General features: G+C 46.2%; 1 protein-coding gene across 4 annotated transcripts in view; it reads left to right on the top strand.

Moving 5' to 3' along the window:
* pard3bb (par-3 family cell polarity regulator beta b) overlaps window positions 1-19571 on the top strand; it is a 162984-nt gene that overhangs the window by 33484 nt on the left and 109929 nt on the right. For all 4 annotated transcript variants that reach the window (XM_023805839.2, XM_023805840.2, XM_023805841.2 and 1 more), the window contains 2 exons: window positions 5851-6019; window positions 14307-14410. In XM_023805839.2, the coding sequence (XP_023661607.1) occupies window positions 5851-6019; window positions 14307-14410 (273 nt within the window). The remainder of the gene's footprint in view (window positions 1-5850; window positions 6020-14306; window positions 14411-19571) is intronic.

Raw genomic sequence — 19571 nt, 5'->3', positions numbered from 1 at the left:
AAGCTAGGTGGTGCTGTCAATCTGCTCACAGGCCGGGGTGGGGGGGGGGGGGGGTCACACTAGCTGGTGAGAACGCGCTCGCTCTCTTTCCAGATCTTTCTGCTGGTGCTGCGCATGACCTCTTTCCTGCCATCCATCGCAAATTCCACCCCGTGCGGAAGCAGGAACATGGAGCCCCTTCCCCGGTTGCAAAAACCTGCGCAGAAGCTGACTTATCCTGCCTGTCCTGGAGCCTCAGGAGTTGCACCTTGACACTCAGCCCTCCATTCTTAGAGACTTAGTGTCCCTGCGCTGCGGCCTGAACATTCAGCGGCGCGTTTGCAGCAGTGACGATGGTGGCTGTGAGATACGGTGATGTCGCTCTTGATGCTCACATGCACCGGGGCCCCCGTTGATTCTCATATGACAAACGCACATTCCATTTCTGTTCTGATGGGGGTGCGAAACGACAGAACCTTTTTATTTCTCAGCAGTGATGTATTTTTGTTGCTCTTGGCTATGTTTTTAGAAGCTATGGGCAATTTGTTTTTTTCTTTATTTACGCGTGATAGTCTAACATCTTTGCGGAGATGTAAACACACACAGATGTAAACTGCAGTAAATAGGGCTGTGCTGTGGGAATGTATGGAACGGCATCCTCACTGAGGCAGCAGAACACGCTGCCGTCCTCCCAATCACAATCCCACTCCAATTCATATCCATGTGCTTTTATTTGTATTTGTTTGCCAGGTGTTTTTTCCAAGACTTTTCCCACTTATTTTTTGGTGGGTGTATCTATACTCAAGAAATGAGGGAAGTACATGTGTCCAGGTCAGAAGAATTTTGTCACTTTTGTTCAGATCAGAAGTCTTAAGATTTAAATGGTGAATTAAAGCCAAGCTTTTAACTAAAAGGGATATTGTGAGCTTTTCTGACATGAAAATTAATTACCATTAATAACAGAGGTGTTTGTGTGTGTGTGTGTGTTTGTGTTTTTAAAATAACGATCACGCTGTTTGTCCTTTAAGTTTGTGTTACATTATGGGGCTCATTGGCACAGGGCGTGTTGATGTGTGCATAGACAGACTACACTCTGATGTTCTCTCTGGGTCTGTCTTTTGATACATTTGCTGAATTGGCCTCCATGCCCTTCCTGCTGAAGCAGGCGATACTCCCGCTCCCTCACATGGCACAGTGCAACTGCTGTGGTCCAGAGCTGCTTTAATTTTTATCGAATTTTGAGGAAGGTCTTTGGGTGGGGGGGGGGTGCAAGCATTTTAAGTGCACTTGGCTGGTTTTTGAGCGTGTTAGCAGGCAAGTGCTATTTATTAACATAATTGATTTGATTAGTAAGGAGATTGTAAGATCACAGCATGCTGATGTCTGGCCGTAAACATTACGAGTGTGCTCCTCTCAGCTGAGCTCTGGCTTGGAGCGGCAGCAATGGCCACAGATTAGATTTAAATGTGCCCCCTCACCCCGTTTCAGCTTGCTTTTCTCTGTTTTGGACTGGGCCCTCCCAGAGTGACACACTTTGGCTGCACACATCAGTGATTATGGGTCACCTGTTGCCCGGAATGCAGCCCTATCGGCACAAAACTGCCACGAAGTTGTTGTCCATCTATATATAGCTGTTCTTTCATTTTTTTCCCCATCAATGATAAAAAAGCCATAAAAGTATCATGTTATGGTTTTAATGACATTTATTGGCGAATACAGGCCTCGCAGTGGGAATACAAATATATAAAATGTCAATCACTTGTCAGAACTCATAAATTGTGTGTCTCAGAATACAGAAAAAATGTAGACTTGAGTCAGTGATTAATTTAACTTTAATTAGAGGGATTTGGTTACTTGGGAGAGTGGCACTGCGCAGGCACACGCTGAGCCGGCCACACGAGTCGCGCACACACTGACAGAGCGCGCTGTGATTCTGCTATCTGTCGGCTGTCAGCCTGAGTAAATGCCTTGAGTGCTCACTTCCTCATCTGTCATGTCTCCGCAGCGCACTCCTGCCTGCTGCTTTTTATCTTTCTTTTTTTATTCTCTTTTGACGGTGCTCCCTTTGTGAAGACCTCGCCTGGTGTCTGCCCGTACCCCCCCCCCCACCCCCGCGTTGCCCTAGAGACTGCCAGGGCAGTTTGCATAGACATGCTGCCTGATGCAGATACAGCCCTGTGCCTTCAGCTGCTGTTTTGTTCACAGCAGTGAGGGCTATGTCTGCGCAGATGGCCCTGATGGTCTGCAAAAGACTAACTGCAGATCTGCGTAGATTAGACTCTTAGCATTAGGCCACATATGAATCTGGCTGTGGTTAGTGTGCCACATCAACGCTCTGTTGCTCTGTGCACAGCAACCATGTGACACTGCATCCCAATGTCAGTGTGACCATCCTGGTCTCTAAATGTACTTTAAAAAGTGCATTGGTGTAAAATTTGTTTATAGGAAGACTGCTTGCACTAATTTAAAAGAAGGTAAACGGCCTCGATCAGAGCTACAGTTCGCCCGAGTCGTCATTGCACTTTCTACATTAGATGGAGTTTCTTCTCTTTCATTTAGTGTTCTTTTCCTTTGCCAGTATTCTGACATGGTATTAAATGGGATTTCTTGTAGGGAAAGCAGCAATTTATCATTCATAAAGGAATTCATTCATCAGGACTCTGGGGCTTTTATGGAAGTTTGTTTCCAAAGTGGTGCTGGTCAGCCCTATCCCACTCTCACCATCGGCCTTTGCAGTGCTAATCTGCTAGACTCCCACTTTCTCTAGCTCAAGAAGGCTGCCATGTAATTTTGCCAGACAGGTTCTGATTGTCCTAGAAGGTATAATTTAGAAATGGCCCTCCTCTCTGGCACCTGTCTGCTCAGACCCCCACCTCCTCACCAGCTCACTGCTTCATAAAATCTCACGCACCTCCTGATGTGTGTCATGTGGTCTGATTCATTTATTTGCTAGTCACTTACAAGGAGTCGTGTGTGTGTGTGTGTTGTGAGAGAGAGAGAGAGAGCAAGCTAGGGAACCAAGTGCTTTCTGATGTTCTGGTTTATGGAGCAGAGTGGTAGCGCTTTTCCTAGCGACAAATAGCTGTAGGCTGTTTCTGCTTTTCCTGTAGGGACATTCGCCCACCCTCTGAAGATGTTCTTCCTTCTCTGCTTGCCTCTGAAGGAGTTTCTCTCCATCCCATCCCCCCCCCCCCCCAGCCTCCGGGGGCGTTTCCCCCCTCTGCCCCACCTCTGGGGGCATTTGCCCCCTCTGCCTGCCCTCCCGGGAGCGTTTCCCCTCTGCTCACCATCGTTAGCCTGGCAGGCTTACTGGCAGCTGACTCCTGGACCTCAGCCATTTCACTGTGCTGAAAGGCTGGCAACTGGGCAAATTGATTAAAATCATTACGCTTAAGCTTAAGCAAGTTAAGGCAAAATTGCTCTAGTTTGTCTTGCTGGGTTTCATCCGAAGGAAATCGTATACATGAAGGGGCTCCTTAAAATTGTGACTTAATGCTGTCTGTAGGACAACTGCCGCTCAATTGAGTTTGGGAGTCTTCAGTCCATGCCCCTGGAGTCTGAATTAGGTTTCCTCCACCAAATTTTTCACCAGACTTCCTCTGATTACGGCAGCTCGCTAAATAAATGACAGGTACTTTTTGCTTCAGTGCTTTTGTTACAGAATCTACAACACGTTGCCAAGATTGGATGAATTTAAAGCCATAATTTGCACAAAATTTCTGTATATGTTAAAATATTCACTTATCTTTCTAGGTTCATATCAAAAGTGTCATTGTACTAATGGTAACCTTTTTTATGAAAATAATAGTGCTGTCCCAAACGATTATTTTTTTTGATCGTTCAACTAATCTACCAACTAATTTTTTTCGATTGATCTGATGAAGATAATTGTTTTATTAATAAATTTATCAAATTAGTCATTTATTACAATTCAATCCCTCCCACACACACACACACACACACATCTGAAATTCTCATTAACATTTCAGTTTTTAAAACATTTCTTACACATTAGAGCATTATTGACAAAAAAATCAATAATGGCGGGCGGCAAATTTCCTTTTTGCAGGGTGGTAGGAGATGTCTCATTAATATTTATGAGAGAAGTGCTACATGATTGGCCAGTGCATGCCTTATAAAACAGTGTGGCACTGCTGGCAACGGCGATATTAGACAAAACTATATTGGAATTCAGTCTATAATTGATATAGTTTTAAAGGTGCCAGCAGTGAAACAACTAGCCAGCTTATTAGCGGAATAACTTTGTATTGTAAATGAAAAACCGAGTGGCGAAGAGATTATCAGGTCGACAGCAAAGTTCAGTTATTAACAGACTGTTTTATTGTGCGATTCTTAAAAAGACAACGTTAACGTGCTCCCATGGGGATAAAGTACTTTCCCTTACAATACGTTTAGCCTATCAATTAGTGCATTGCAGTTACAAAACATGTACGCAGTTTTACACTAAAATTCCACGTTAACGCATTTTTCAATCGTCATCTTCGATTGCGTTGAATAATCGCCCCAGCCCTAAATAATAATAATAATAATAATAATAATAAAAATAATAATAATTATTATTATGATTTATTTGTCTCTTTCTTCCTTTGTCCTCCCTTTCTTGTTCTCCCCCTGTTGCCAGTTGCATGGCATCGATCCGGCACATTAATGATGTTATCTGCCTGGTCATTATATCCTGGTCTTAGTAGCTCTCACCCTCTCACACTATCACACACACATAACTCATTGCCAGATTCTGCCGAGTCTATGGGCTGCACTGTCGTCCTTTGTCGTGATTGGCTGCCGCCAGGGTGAATTAACATGTTTGACTAGCTGGGTGTTTGAATGTGCATCTCCATATGAATACTTGCAAAATGATACTTTATTCACATGAGTATAGGTACCCAGCCAGTCCTTACTTTCTGTACTGTATACTCCATCTTGCTCTCCCTTGAGTCTAACACACATATCCATTTGAGATCAAACTTCGGCATCTGAGTGCAGAGGCTCAGCCATTTCCCCGGCACCCCTGCAGCTTTTTTTTTTGGGTTAATGGTCTTACTCAAGAGTCCAACAGTGATTTAACTACTCGGTCGACCACAGGATTCGAACCGGCCACCTTCTGATCACAGGCACAGGGGCCTAACATGCAGAGGCACACAGAGGTGCTGCTGCTTGTCAGGCTGTCAGTGTGTGGGCAGGCCGGATGGGCTCTACATGAAGATGGAGCATCTTCTGCTAATGAAGTGCTGCTTCATGGTGCGGCCGCTGCATTAGCGGCGAGTGTGCCGAGCTCCCCTCCCCTCTCCCCTCTCTCTGCCCTTTGTGGAGCGGGCCCCTGTGCTTGCAGGTGCTTGGAGCACTTCAGTCTTCGGTTTCGGTTAGAAAGAACCCTCTTATTCCATTAACAAGGCCTCCCTTTTTAATGATTCTCAGATTAAAAAGCAAAAGCGTCTAAATGGGGAAAAAATAGGCTTGTAGTGCTTCATCCATTTATGTGATTGTGTTGTGTAACTTTGTCCTTTTTTCATATTTTTGTTAATTTTACGCGCACTGGGTGTGTACGTGTCCTGTTTGGATGCACTATTTGGAGCCAGATCCTTTCTGCTGTGGTTGTAGTTGGTGCAGCTGCTGAAGACAATGCAGGATCAAAGGCCAGTGCATCAGGCAGATCAAACGCTCTTTCAGGTGGCTGTACAGGTGGCTCTGACTAGTGGACCACTGCTTTGACCCAGTGACATGTTAAGAAGGGCACTCAGTGCTTCTACACTTGTAATTAATTGTCTAGTCGGCTTACTTTATTTTATGAAAGATGCTTGCTTTTGCTTCATCATGCAGTGCAACACTTACCTTGTTTGACGTGTCTTGCAGCTGATCGCCGTGTACGAGGAGCAGGAGATCCTGCTGGGGGGGACCGTGAGCCCTGGGGGCAGCAGCATGACAGGCCTCCCCAGCCCAGAACCCTATGCCTCCGAGCTGCCTGGCTTCAAGCCAATCAAAGGAGGCGAGATTGAAGTCAACTCATCTGTCCTCATGTCCAGTAAGTAGAGACAAAGCCAAGTGCCATCCAGGCATGGGACTACAGAGGGTCAACCAGAGCTGTCATTACAGGAGCAGCAACACATCTGCAAAAAAAACAAAGGATAATGCCAGATTCGGGACACTGCTGTGTGTCGGGACTGTCTAGCATGCGTAAAAATGTTGACGTTCTGGATGCCTCTGCAAGTTCCATAGCCAGTGTTTTAAGCTTTCCTATTTTTTGCTTGTTTGCAGTTTTTATGCGCACTAATCTGTTTTAATGTTTGCACAGCTGGTGTCTTATACCAGAGCTTTCTTTGGAAATAGATTGAAACCTAACACACATCAACAGCTTGCTTGCATATGTCAAGGGAAAAAAGGGGATATTTTGAAGTGATTGTTAACTGTGTAGAAAGGGCTGTGTTGCCATGCATCTTGGGAGCCTGAGTCAGGTGGTTCACATTGTCACCCCCCCCCCCCCCACCTGTTCCTCATTCCTGGCATGTCTTGAGAGTAATGTGATTTGCTATTGTTTTTGACACCCCCGCAGTCTTTTTTTTTTCCTGGTTCTTCTGCATCATGTTGATGTCTTTTGTAATTGACCCCCCCCCCCCCCCCCACCCCGAAGCGTACTTTCTGCAAAAGCATCAGCCCATTTCTCAAATGGATGAGTGTAACTTGCTCCTATTTGACCTACACGGGACTTCCCCCTCGCTAGTTGGGACTCTCCGTCGGAGGTGAAAACTTTTTGCCAGAACACAGCCGTTAATATTATTCCCATCTGTTTTAGCAACAATCCTTGTAGCCACCGCTGATACTGACAATACAGGAGGCTTGTTTCCTTAGGGATTTACCAGACTGCCGTGCCAGAAATTTAATGGCACCATGGACATTATGCCATCATATGTCTCTGTTGCTGCTTGCTTTCCTGGGCCCAATTCCGTCTTGCTTTGAGCCTTGATGTGCGGCTATAACTGCTTCAGCAGTTTGGATGAAGTGCTTGCTAACCTTTCTGCCTTTGGATTCCTCACTGCTGGTTACTCTTCTAGTCTGGCTGAACTTTGACTCCCATGTGTTTTTTGGCCAAACAATAGTTTGGAATACAGCTGTCGCCTAAAGTACGTGCAGCAAACAGGTGGGCAGGCCTTGCGTTCAGGCCGCCTGCGAAGTGGCTCCCCCTGCTGTTGACTGTCCCCCCCTTCAGCCGCACATTGTCGTTAGTGGCAGAAGGTGCCCTTTATTTTTTTATCTCTCCATTGTTGGCTGGGTGCTTCTCTTTTAACAAGGCGGAGCTGGAGGAGTGTGGAGCTCGCATTCAGTGCTGTGTGCTCTGCTCAGAAAGCAGTGCACCCACTTTGTTAGTAAACCCCACATTACCATGCTGTGACCTACTATCTATAGCAGCCGTCAGCCCAGATGGAAATAAACATGTAACTCGCCTGACTGAGGCTAGTAAATGATCTGGCTTGAGGTTTCTGGGGCTGCCTTCATGCCTCACACCAGCAAAATGTCACGTTTGCCTGCTCCTGTTTTTCTCTTTAGCAGTTAGATCTCTTACACTATGTGCTGCACAAAGGAGTCTATCAGCAGCCCCGAGGTGAAACTTGACTCAGTTTAAGCTGAATTTGCCAGATCTATTTTAAATTTGTGCTCTGCCATTATAAGCATGAGGTGCGGTGGCAGTGTCTGCGTGCGCACGCTCGTCCTGTCAGTCCCCGTGCCAATGCATGCGCTTCCTCGCCATGTAAACAGTTGACTGCGCTTAATCACTCGAGCTGTGGAAGGCTCTCTTTGTGCTTTTGGCAGTTCCCAGCTGCACTAAAATAAGGTTTTATATTTTTATTCTCTCTGTTCCAAACCATCCTCATTTTAGTAGAGCTGTTATTCCCCCACATGAGTAATATGGAAACAAATATGACATTTGTCAGAAGCCTGCAGACCAAGTAACTATGTAGCTATTGGTTGTTCTGTGTGTCTGTGGTAGTAAAGGGTTAATAGAGAGCCTTCTTACCCATAATGCACTTCAGGGAAACTGTGTCTTGAACATGTGTCTCTCATTTACTGCCTCCAGTGTGTCTCACTAGATGGGGGAAGCCCCAGCGTGGGTTTGCTTGTGTGTCAGGAATGGAGAGGTCCATTTGAGGAGCGGCAGTGCCTCCATAGCAGTGTGGAGATACTGACACACACCCCGCTTTTAAAGTGCTTCGTTTGAGAACCTGGGACAGTGTGTAGCTCCGTTCATGATACGCAGGCTCGACGAGGAGATTTACGCACGGGCCTGACGCTCGCAAGAGCAGCTCGTGTTCCTTCATTTATCCATCAGGGCGGAGGTGTCAGTTTGCAGAGTAAACTTTTCCCTTTCCATTTGCCATGGTGGTAAATAAGCAGTTTGTCATCCATCTGGTTTTTCACCATCTGTGAGGCAGACAAGGGGTGGTGAGAACCAGGAGAAGGAGGGGGGACATGCAGAGAGCGAGCGAGCGAGGGAGTGAGCGGGTGAGCGAGGAAAGCTGGTATCGGCGCTATTGTTGGTGCCTCAATCTTGGTAGCCATTTGGAGCTAGCTGTACAGTTTTGTTGCTGGGAAAATATGTGCATGGTTTGGAGCGAGCGGCTTTGTGTGTGCGGAGTGGAAAGCGGTCCGGGAGACCAGATGAAGGTGTGCTGAACATACTCTTCCGACAGTGACACAGCATGAGTCACTGCTGTGCTGAGGGGTCATGGACACCAAGAATTCTGCCAATTGTCCCAGAATCCTGCCCCACAACCCAGCCTAGTGGCCTTTGTTGGTGACCCAACACAGCTTCCATCTGAACCTCTGGTCCAGCTGAATACACCAGCACCAGCTCTCAGCGCCTTCAGTCAGCCAATCTGAGGTGCCAACCTCTTTTTATAATCTAAAGCCCATTGGGTTCCTCTCCACAACGCCCCAACATCCATGCTTTGCCCCTAACATAAGTGGATTTCCTCTGTGTTCTCAGCGGATGCCCATTGTCCAGGCACTCATGACCAGGGGAAGAATTCTTTCTTTTAAATGTTATTGTGTCCGGCCAGTGCCCCTTATCTGCCTTCATTTAGTTATTAGGTGACCTGTGAAATCCTGCACTTAGCCTCTTTTGCATTGATGGCTGATGTGAGGGAGATCCAGCAGCACTATCTGCCCCCTCTGCTTAGCTGGATAATATGTCTGGTAATATCTGATGTGGACTGTGAACTGAATTGATAGATTATAAAGCCTCCCTTCTGGTCTTGGGAAGGGAAGCGGTTAGCGACTAGTACTTTTCTACCCGTCGGATAATTTTCCTCACTCTGGTTGACTTATAAGCATTTCTTATCACCTGGTGGTTAGTTAGCTTTTGCTAGCCATGCGCACTAATACACGGCATAGGTGGGAGGGGCTGCCTTGTTGCCTTGTGTCACTGAGTGTGTTCTTTAGAGAGGCTGATGCTCTAGGAGATGGGACTGTCTGGCAATTTTGACCCAGTCTATTCAAGTCTCAGTAGCCCATAGTGCTGAGCCAGTTGAATCCTGGGACCCGAGCTGCAACCTCTTCAGCAGGATTTAGGATAAAATACCTGATACTGATAGAATAGTGATACTTCACTGATCACTGTGGGGAAATTCTCTTTTCACTTTACCCTACCTTGCTTTCCATGAGACACACCTACAGGTGCCAGCAGGCTTTGGGGTCACATCACATGGTCAGCTAGTATGCATTGTCTCAACACATGGTCCGCCAGTGTGCATTGTCACGACACATGGTCCGCCAGTGTGTATTGCCCCAGACCTGGAGGTTAACCCTCTGGGGTCTAGGGGTAGGAAACACACTTTCACTGACTGGAGCGTGATCACACATTTCTTCAAATATCATAAACTTAATTCATGGCAAATAAATTATTTCTTATATATTTCTTTTGCCATTACACTCATCTTTATTTTAATATATATTGTAAATATGTCAGATTTTTTGTTAAGTTGACATCAAAGTATAGACATTGCAAAATGCAGTTTGGAACACTTGCAGAAACATTATAAAAGTACATAGTAAGCAATGCTGGCAGTTTGTTTTGATCCCAGATTTCTGATCACCAAAGTCTTGGCTACATGAAGATGACTAAATGGTGTAGTTGCAACATTCATTTGGATAAATAAATAAGAAAAACCGAACTCATGTCACTATTTCTGGCTCCTTTCATTGAATATGTAGCAACTTTCATGTGTATGAATGAGCCATTGTCACCTGGCCACATCCCTTCCCCCTTTTATGGCGCTGATGGGGACGTATCTGGATCGCGTTTCACCGTTACGCTGTTATTAAATTACCATGCGAATGCGATTTGAATACGCGCTAATGCGGCTATTTAGAATGTGAATAGCGATCTTCGGGTGACAGCGGTACTGCACACCCCCAATGCAGGTAAAACAAAGTAAGGTGACATGGTTTACTTTTTTGCCGATTTAACCTAATTAAAAAAACTTGAATACTTCCGACAATGGGCATTTTGAAAAGAAGACAGATTAGACAGCGAGATATAAACTGAAATAGATGCGAAAAGTACACGATGTCGCCAACGACATACTCGACCCCAGAGGGTTAAGGGCCCTGCTTAGGGCCCACAGATGTGTGACTGTGCTGCTGAGGCTGGGCCTTGAACTGGCGACCTTCTGTTCACAAGCACAGAGGCCGTGGCAGCTGCGTTCCGACAGGAGGGTGGAGAAGCTCTTCCCCAAACCCTGACAGAACATAAATGTGAACATATTTCAGGACAATGAGGCCTCACTGAAGTCTGGTGAGCGTAGAGCAGGGATGTAGTGAAAACCCACTAAACGCCTCTCCTCTTGAGCGTTTCTAGCAGAGATGTTTCATCAGGCAGTGTTTACAGACAATCTCCCGCGTCCTGGAGATTGCATGTCATTAGTAGTCGGTAGGACATATAGCAGCGCCACTTGCAGGCAGTGGAGAGCGTGAGCAGTCGCAGCGGCCGTGCCGCCATTAGCGGTCTAGCAGGGTGTGGGCTTAAGTGCTCAGGTTTGGGAGCAGCAACCTCTGCCGTCCTGCCCTGTGAAATAACACGGGGTTGGAAGGTCGCAGTCTCTTCCAGCTGCATCTTGTCACCTGACCCATAGGAGGGGTCTGCTGTTCCCTGCTGTGTTTACTAATGCAGCAGTTTCTCCAGTTTGTTTAACTGCTAACCTCTGCAGTCCTGGGGCAGATGCAGCGACGCTCTGCAGGCCCACAGAAGCCTAATGTGCCCGTCAGCCTCTCCTTCACTCTGACACTCAGACGACTTCAGAACATTTAGTCATCTCCTTCAATCTCCTATTTTTACAGTGCTATATTTATGTCAATGGGAATGTTGTGAAGTGCGTGTGCTATTTTCAGTTTTAACTAACTGCAGGCAGTTTATATTCAGCTGCATAATTAATTACTGACCTGCTCTGTAATTATGTGTTATGTTCTTTAGTACTGAGGTCAGTAATTAAGATGTGCTTTGCGGCTGACGAATACTAATGTATGTGTGTCATTGTGAGGCTGTGGAATGTAGGAGGTGGGGAGCCCCCCCCTCCACACCTCGTGCTTTTGTGTTAGTTTTAATAGTGACTCCCCTGGGAAGGTACTTAAAGTAGGACACTAAATCTTGCGTGACACAGACAACCTTTCCCCATTGACCCCATTGAGTGGGGTTCGATCTGTCACGATGACCCGTCATGCTGGCGGCCGTGTAGGTGGGCTGCAGGGCGTACATGGGAATGTGGAAGATCACGATAAAGAGGGGCTGTGAATATGGCGGCTCAGCGAAGGAGGAGCGTGTGCATGTGGGAAGGAGGTGACCGCAGCTTGCCTGCTTAGCATCACCTGCGTCGTCTTCAAAGCAGACACTTTTACCCAAAGTGATGTACAATTGAGGAGGTCAGGCGGTCCCTGGAGGAACTGGGGGTTAAGGGCCTTGCGGTGACATTCTGCTAACGGCCACAGAGTGCTAACCTACTGTGACACGCATTACCCCACATGCGTGAAGGGGCTGGGCTCAGTGCCTCCGGTCAGTGGCCGTCTTCCTGTTACTGCCTCCACTTTGCTCCAAGAACTGTAGTGCAGTGCAGGTATGTTATTTCAGGGTTGGCTTCGTTTAACGGCGTCAAATTCAAATGGAAATATTGCTCAAGCAGAGGGGGGAGAATAAATGATGGAAGCTGATTTATATATAGTTTTCATATCGAACTGCTAAATGGTGTATAAGATTTAAAAGCAATGCTAAAAGCTCTTCTATATTGGTATACTGGGTTGCTTTTAAGATGGGATGTGGGCCTTTGAAACCTTTTAATGGCTACAGTCTAGGCATGTTTCTGCAGTCCCATGTACAGATCACATCACTGGCTGTCAGGACTGATGTAAAACAAGGTGTGTGTGTGTGTGAGCGGTCCCCATAAGGATATGTTTACCCTACACGTGCGTGTGTGTGTGTGTGTTTGACATAAGACTAGCCAGAGGTCAAAAGATTCAGGTCATGAGTGTTTTCTACTAAAAGCTTTTTTATATAGTCTGTGCTTCTTAAGTTTGATAAAAGTTGAGTGTTTTCACATGTTACAGCTAAGCAATGCTTTCATGTTGTCTAAGAAAAAGCATATACATACATTTAGCTCCTCTGCAGTGTTCATGAAATTTAAACACCATTTTTATGTGGTATTAACTATAGTATACATCCTATAGTATACCATTAGCCAACCTTGGTCCTTGAAAACTACAGCCCTGTAGATTTTGGGAAATATATTTTAATTTCTACCTGTTTCACAGCTGAAACACCAGGTGAGGTGACTTACCCTGCAAATAATGACTTTAATAAAACAAGGGCAAATGCAAAACTTGTGCACCTTGCAGAGCTGCAGGATCTGGACCAGATTCCTGGAGTCTGTTTTTGAGATCACCAGAGTAATTACTTATGAGTTAAAGGCCATTTATTACAGCCTGAAGCTGTCACACTAACCTTTTTTTCTACTTTGGGAGGTGTTTGTGTTATTGACTAGTATGTGCTGGAGCCAGCCCATCTGAGTGTGGTGGTGACAAACCTGGTCAGTAACTGGACCCGTGTTAACTGGGTGGCCCATTCTACCTATTATAGCCCAAGGGAGTGGTAGATGGTGGCTCCTTCTTCTGCTGGAATTATCTAGTTTATTTGGGAAAGAACAAAAGCAAAAGAAATTATTTTAATATGAGAACTGTCCATAAAATAGTGTAGTATGTTCTACAGCTTTGTTATTTTTGGTATCAGAAATATGTGCCTTCATGTTCCTGTGAATCTGTGTAAATGTTCTGTGGAAGTTAGACTCCAATCACAGCATAAACAAAAAGCAGGCTTCTTTAGATTGGTATGAGCTGCAGGTTTCATTTAACTGTCATACCTTTTGTTGAGTGAGTGTGTATCATAGTAAATACTTACTGTTTATGTTTTCCAGTCTGGCACTACTCTGGTATTTCTTCCCTGCTTTTGTTTTTGTTTTAAAATTTTAAACAGCTTGCCTGACTTGCTGATGGGCAGACCTTTGAACATAATGGCAGAGACAGACCTTTCTCTGTTGCCTTTTTGTCCGGAGCCAGTTTTGCATATCTGACTTTGTTCCTCTTAAGTTTGTCTGCCCCTAGTGGGGTTCTTCCCTAATGCCCAGCTCCTAGTCAGGGCCCCTGGAAGGATTCCGATCTAATACCCAGTCCTGAGATGGTGTCATGCAGGGATTCTGCCCTAATGGCCAGCTATGCGCCGATGCCATGGAGGGGTTCTGCCCTAATGCCCATCCCCTAGTGGCCTGTACACCTGAGCCTGCGCTCTCTGCCCGCCCGCCTGGCTGTCTGATGTTGAGTGGCTCTGTTCCTCAATGCACCTCGCTGCACTCCTGCCTCTTTGATGTTGGGTATTTTTCCCGATTGGGGGGTGTCCCGTGCTGCACCACTCCATGGGGAGGCAGAGGGGGGCGGGTGAGGGATCTGCAGGCGTGGCACAGATTGGGACCACACACCACACCAGCGACCCTTTCATTTATGTGCTTTTCTCCGGAGGGAAGGAAGAACACTTGCATTATAACATACCATATGCTTCTGTAATGTAGTAATAATAATAATAATAAACATTAAGGTTGTCTCTGGCTCACTGTGACATTAAGAATAAGAGAAAATAACAGCCATTCACCTGTAATTCTTAGTCTGTTGTTCAAAGTACTTCCCCTTGACATAATCTATAGACTTAACTATGGACAATGGAAAGAAATTGCTTTTACCTTCTGACCTTTCGTATTTATGCCCCCCCCCCCCCCCCACAGATACCCCGCTCATGGTGAGGAGCAGCAGTGAGTCGGCCATTGGCCCCACGATCGAAGCAGGACCCTCACAGCTGGGGGATCTGGATGGCAGGCCGTCGCCCCCGGTGAGCACGCAGTGATGAGGGGGACTGAGATGGCGGGGGTGGGGGTGGATAAAAGGCAGAGTGGGAATGGGGGAAGCTGCCTGCCTCTGCCTTCTCGGGGGCTCGCTGGGTCCCACACGCAGGTAGCAGCCTGCTACCCTTCACAGTTTGTTGGAGTACAGACGCTTAACAAATAGAGCTGTCCGTTAGTGAGAGATCACCAGTCCCTTACTGGTACGTGGAGGTGTCGGCTTATATTTACTGAAGCTCACAGCACGTGTGCCTTCATTTTTCTCTGTAGACAGCGTATTTTCTCTCTCTGTCCTGGTTAATGGACTGGGTGGTAACAGATGGAGTCTCTTATGATTACCACTCTGCTCATTGTGGGCTGTTCTTTTCATTTGTTACGTTCAGTGTGTTAAGAGGAGCTGCGTTAATGTACTGAATGCACCCGGCCGGTGTTCAGCCTCATACCTGACTGAATGAGAATGCACTAGTGTGCGGTTCCTGCACGGCTGTGACAGGAGTCGTGACAGGAGTCGTGACAGGAGTCGTGACAGGAGTCGTGACAGGAGTCGTGACAGGCCGGTAAGGAGGTGTGTTCTCCATGGGGCTGGAGGCCAGTGTGTGTGTCAGTTTCTCCCAGACATCCTTCACACTTTTTCGTAGACGGCAGGTTTCACTTGTGTCACATGAGCAGCTGCATGCATATGTATTAGCAGATGTTTTAGGGTGCATCTAGATAAGGACGAGCAGGATTTCTGTAACAGCTCCCATAAGTCTCTGTGCCTGTGATCAGAAGGTCGCCGGTTCGAGTCCCGGCCTCAGCAGAACAGTCACATGTCTGTGGGCCCATGGGCGAGCGAGAGAAGCATTCCAATGTATCCGTACTTGTGCAAATGGCATATAAAACATGTCTGTTTTTAAAAAAATAGTTAAATACTGTCAGTCAGAGCTGAGGCTGTTGGCCGTTTCCATTGCTGTGATCTTTCATTGTTGTTGAAAGGGGTTTTGATTAATGCTGCCGTTTGTTCTCTTTGCTTGATTTGGAGGCGGAGCCAAATGGACACATCCTGTGGGTGTCGGGTGACCGTGACCAGTGCCTGCGAGCGGGTGTAGTACATGACAGGCACGGCTTCCCTTTGAGCTTTGAACATAGCAGGCTGCTGTCTGTCTGCTGGGCCAGGACTGCTTTAGTCTAGAGTGGCCAGCCCGGTAATGTTCTATTTTGATCTACATATGCAGCCTGGGGCATTTCTCCAGGAAACTGGGAGGAAGGTCCTGTGAAGAAGGTCTCCGATACAGAAGGCTTCTGAAAAGCATCTGAGGTCATGTCACCCCTACGCAGCCACCCCCCCTCCCCAGGCCCCTGCCCCCCTCTGCCCCCCTCTGCCCCCTGCTTGTTTGTCAATTCATTGCTCATTCTAAGAGTGGTTGTTTTGCTGTCTGCGTATTGTCTCCAGGCTCCTCACAGCTGCGACCTTCCCACTCGGCCGTCTCCGAGGCCTGTATGTCGCTTAGCGGCTGTAGAGCCTCCCTGTTTTTACCTCATTTTTGGGCCGATCGTCTGCTGTGCTCTAAAACGCCTGTGACGCCTGGCTGACCTGCTCCCTGTCCCAGACAAACACACGCTTTGCTGATTAATGAAGAAGGCGCTCTGTTTTCTGGCTTGATGGCTCTCTGAAGTCCCTGGCGGTGTGAGGGGTGGCCCCCGGGGCTCAGCAGTAGGATGTGGGATCGCTCATGTTTAGTCAGGTGTCTGCTCACAGTTTCTGCCTTGGATTCTCTTCTGCTCCTCTTTCATGTGGTTTCCGTGGCCTAAGCCTAGAAATTTAAATGATGTATGGTGAATTAAAATGATTTTTTCAGGCAGTTTTTCTTTGAATATATGAATAATTTCTAATGACTCAGATGACTCGTTGGCAAGATTTGACGTTCCCCCACGTGGAGTTAAGAAAATAGACTACATGACAGCTTTAAATCATGAACGTCTTAACTGATCATGTACAAAGACGAGATTGTTAATCATCCACTTTCATCATGTTCTCTGAGAAAAATAAATATATTAAAGACTCCTCAGCATTAATTTGCAGTACGTGGGTGCATTTGTATTTTGTTAGCAGTGGAAGTGATCTTGCCTTAACAAATATGTAGAAGCTGAGAGCAGAAAAACATAAATGTATCTTGATGAATAGCATAACTTGGTCATTTTCTAGCAGAATGGTGTTTTAATACTATTCTGATTGTTTGCTCTACAGTTATTTTTTTTCCTTTGGCTATTTTTTCCACTCTGTTCTTATTATAGTTAATCCCTTTTGCACCTTCATGGCCAATTAAAAGCATTTCCGTGGTACTAGATTAATCTCTTGAGGAATAATGTTGTTGTTATTTGGTCTGATCCAGAGCAGTGGGACTTTATGGCCTTTGATTGGGCCCCTGTGGTCATCTGATTGGGCCCTAGGTGGTCATTCTGTAGACCTGGCTAGGTATAAATCTAGACTAGAGGACTTGTGCCCCCAGTGGAGATGGTGTTGCTGGGTAATGCCTGACTTGTTGAACCGCAGGTCAGGCCACAGTGTGGAGCTAATGTCAGCCATGTTTGTGAGATTTAGCAGAGCTCTGTAGGTGTTTCTCTGGAGAAGGTTATTTGTTTGCTTTGTATACTTGAATTGTGCTTTGAATGTGTCTTTTTCTTGGGTGGTATTTACTTACTTACTTGCTTACTTAGCGACCAAATTTACCCAAAGCATGAATTCTTACACTTTTACTGTCTTTCTGAAGCTTAGCTTCTAACCCCAAACTTCTCTATAGTGATTCTATCATCCAGTTATGTTGTGACTTCTGTAATTCGGCATACATACTGTGCTGTTCCAGTGTTATCATCAGACTTGCTTTTTTAACTGTAATCCATAGGCATTGAAAGGCAGCACTCAAAGTGTACATTTTGTGCCATTTACTCACCACTTAGGGTGAACCAGACCACACATGCACTCTCTTATTGTGCTTCCCCTTGGTGGGGGGGCGGCATTTCTCACGCAGAGATGCTGTCAAATTAATCTCAAAGAAGAACTAACCTCACAAATAACTGTAGTACAGTGGCTGCTCTCTCAAACATCTCTAATTAACATGCCTTTCTGGAGCACTCTCTGAAAATTCAACTGGGGCTAATTAAACTGGCAGGTATATCACACGTGGGGGGTGGAGCCATGTGTGTGACAGTGTGACTGCATGTGTGACCTTTCTAATGGGCCCTTCCATCCGTGTAGCACTAGATCAGTTTGGGGAAGCTCAGAAAGGGCTTGCATGAGTTGTTTTGTGGCACTTTTTGAGCAGAAGTAAAGAAGGGTTGTTAAAGATCTGTGTTCAGATTGTACACATTTCTCACTGGTCTGGACACTGGCCAGCCGCACGTTTACATTACCCCAGCCTGTGTATAGTGGTCCCTTCTTGCTTTCTTTGTACAGTCTCCTGCCCATTCATCCCAGCAAATTATCTGCCACCAGTTAATTGGCGAGGCCACTGGTTCTCCCCCACAGTTACCACTACCATTTGCATTGTGATCAGTGGGCACTGGGAAGAAATAAGGTCTTAATGGTATTTGGGTTTTGGACCTGAAGAATAATTTTTTTTATCCTCAAAGTATTGCAGTGGCTCCTCCATTCCTGGCGGCAGTGCTACAGTTGAGGCAGTGGTCAGCTGTAATCTGTGAGAGCTTAATGCTATATGTTGTCTGTGAAGTGGTAATAAATTCCTTTTTTGTTTTTTAAACAGCTGCCACTTCAAGCTTGAATATCTTGACATTCTTGTTTCTTAAACACTTTGAAAGTAGTATGTAAAGAGCTCTGTAGGACTTTGCCAGTGTTGACATCAGAAAAAAAATCTTAGTAAAAGCAAACCAGATTGAAAATGTAATTCTCAGACGTGGCATTGGATGAAAGCTTTTATTGTGCATGATAGTGTGCTCTTTTTCATTGATCTGTGAATTAACAGACAGGCAAATTTTAATGAATGGATGGCTTTGAAAGCAATGTAAAGGAGATTTTATGCAGTGGATGGAGTGACTAGATCTGCAGATGTCACCAGTCAGCTCTAACTGTTCTGATTTGATTGCCAACACTGTTGAAGATGTTCAAGTCAGCCAGATATGTAGTGGGGTCAGTGTGAGAGAATCCTCAAATGATTTGGGTCAGCTGCTGTATCACATGGTGACAGTTGGGTGTCTGAATCCCACTAAACATCACAGGTCAGGTCAGGTTGGGGAGCATGCACTGATGTGGGGCATTGCTACACCCACCACATGATGAAATGCCTTGGGATCCAGGCTGGTTACCCCCCAGGCAGACACGTGGTCCAGTCCCGCCCTCCAGAAATGGCCATCCATCTGTCTCAGCCAGGTGCTGTGTGGGAGTCCCCTTGGCTTGGTCCAGCTGCTCAGGTCCTCAGCAATGAGGATCCTGTGAGTCGGATCACCCTCAGGGAAACGTGCCACATGGCCGTAGTGCCGTAACTGACGCTCCCTCACAATGCACATAATGTTCCTCATTTAGGACTCCTCTAGCAACTGTTCGTTTGACGCAAAGTCAAACCATCAGTACCCAAGGAGTCTCTCGAAGAGACCCAGTACCGAAGGAGTCCAGTCTTCATCTCAGCTCACTGGATAGTGCCCATGTCTCACAGCCATACAGCAAGACAGGGAACACCCCCATGCACCCCCATGCTCTCCCTATCCATCTAGTGACTTCATAGGAAGGCACCAGAGACATGAATGTTGCTGTTGAGGTAAGTGTACCTCTTGACAAGGTCAACATTATTGCTGCAGACAGACACACTACTGAAGACTGTGCCTGACAAATCATTTAAGGCCTAGATCTTAGTTTTTCTCCAGGACACTCGCAATTCCAGATGCTCAGACTTCTTGCTAAGTCTCTCCAGAGCCGATGAAAGCCTCCATTGACTCTGTGAAGATCACAGCATTGTTGGTAAAGTCAAGATTAGTAAGTCTTTCTTCACTAACAGATGCTCCACAGCCGCTGGACCCCGTGATCCTACCCAACACCCAGTCAATGCAAGCATTGAACAGAGTAGGAGAAAGAACACACCCTGGCGAACCCCAGAATCAATTGAAGAACACGGAGGTTCTCCCTCAACGCTACACAGCACTCTCAGTACTAGTGTACAGGCT

This window comes from Paramormyrops kingsleyae, chromosome 1 (genome assembly GCF_048594095.1).
Source record: "Paramormyrops kingsleyae isolate MSU_618 chromosome 1, PKINGS_0.4, whole genome shotgun sequence".
NCBI classification, from domain to species: domain Eukaryota; kingdom Metazoa; phylum Chordata; class Actinopteri; order Osteoglossiformes; family Mormyridae; genus Paramormyrops; species Paramormyrops kingsleyae.
This window is presented reverse-complemented; position numbering and strand designations above follow the sequence as displayed.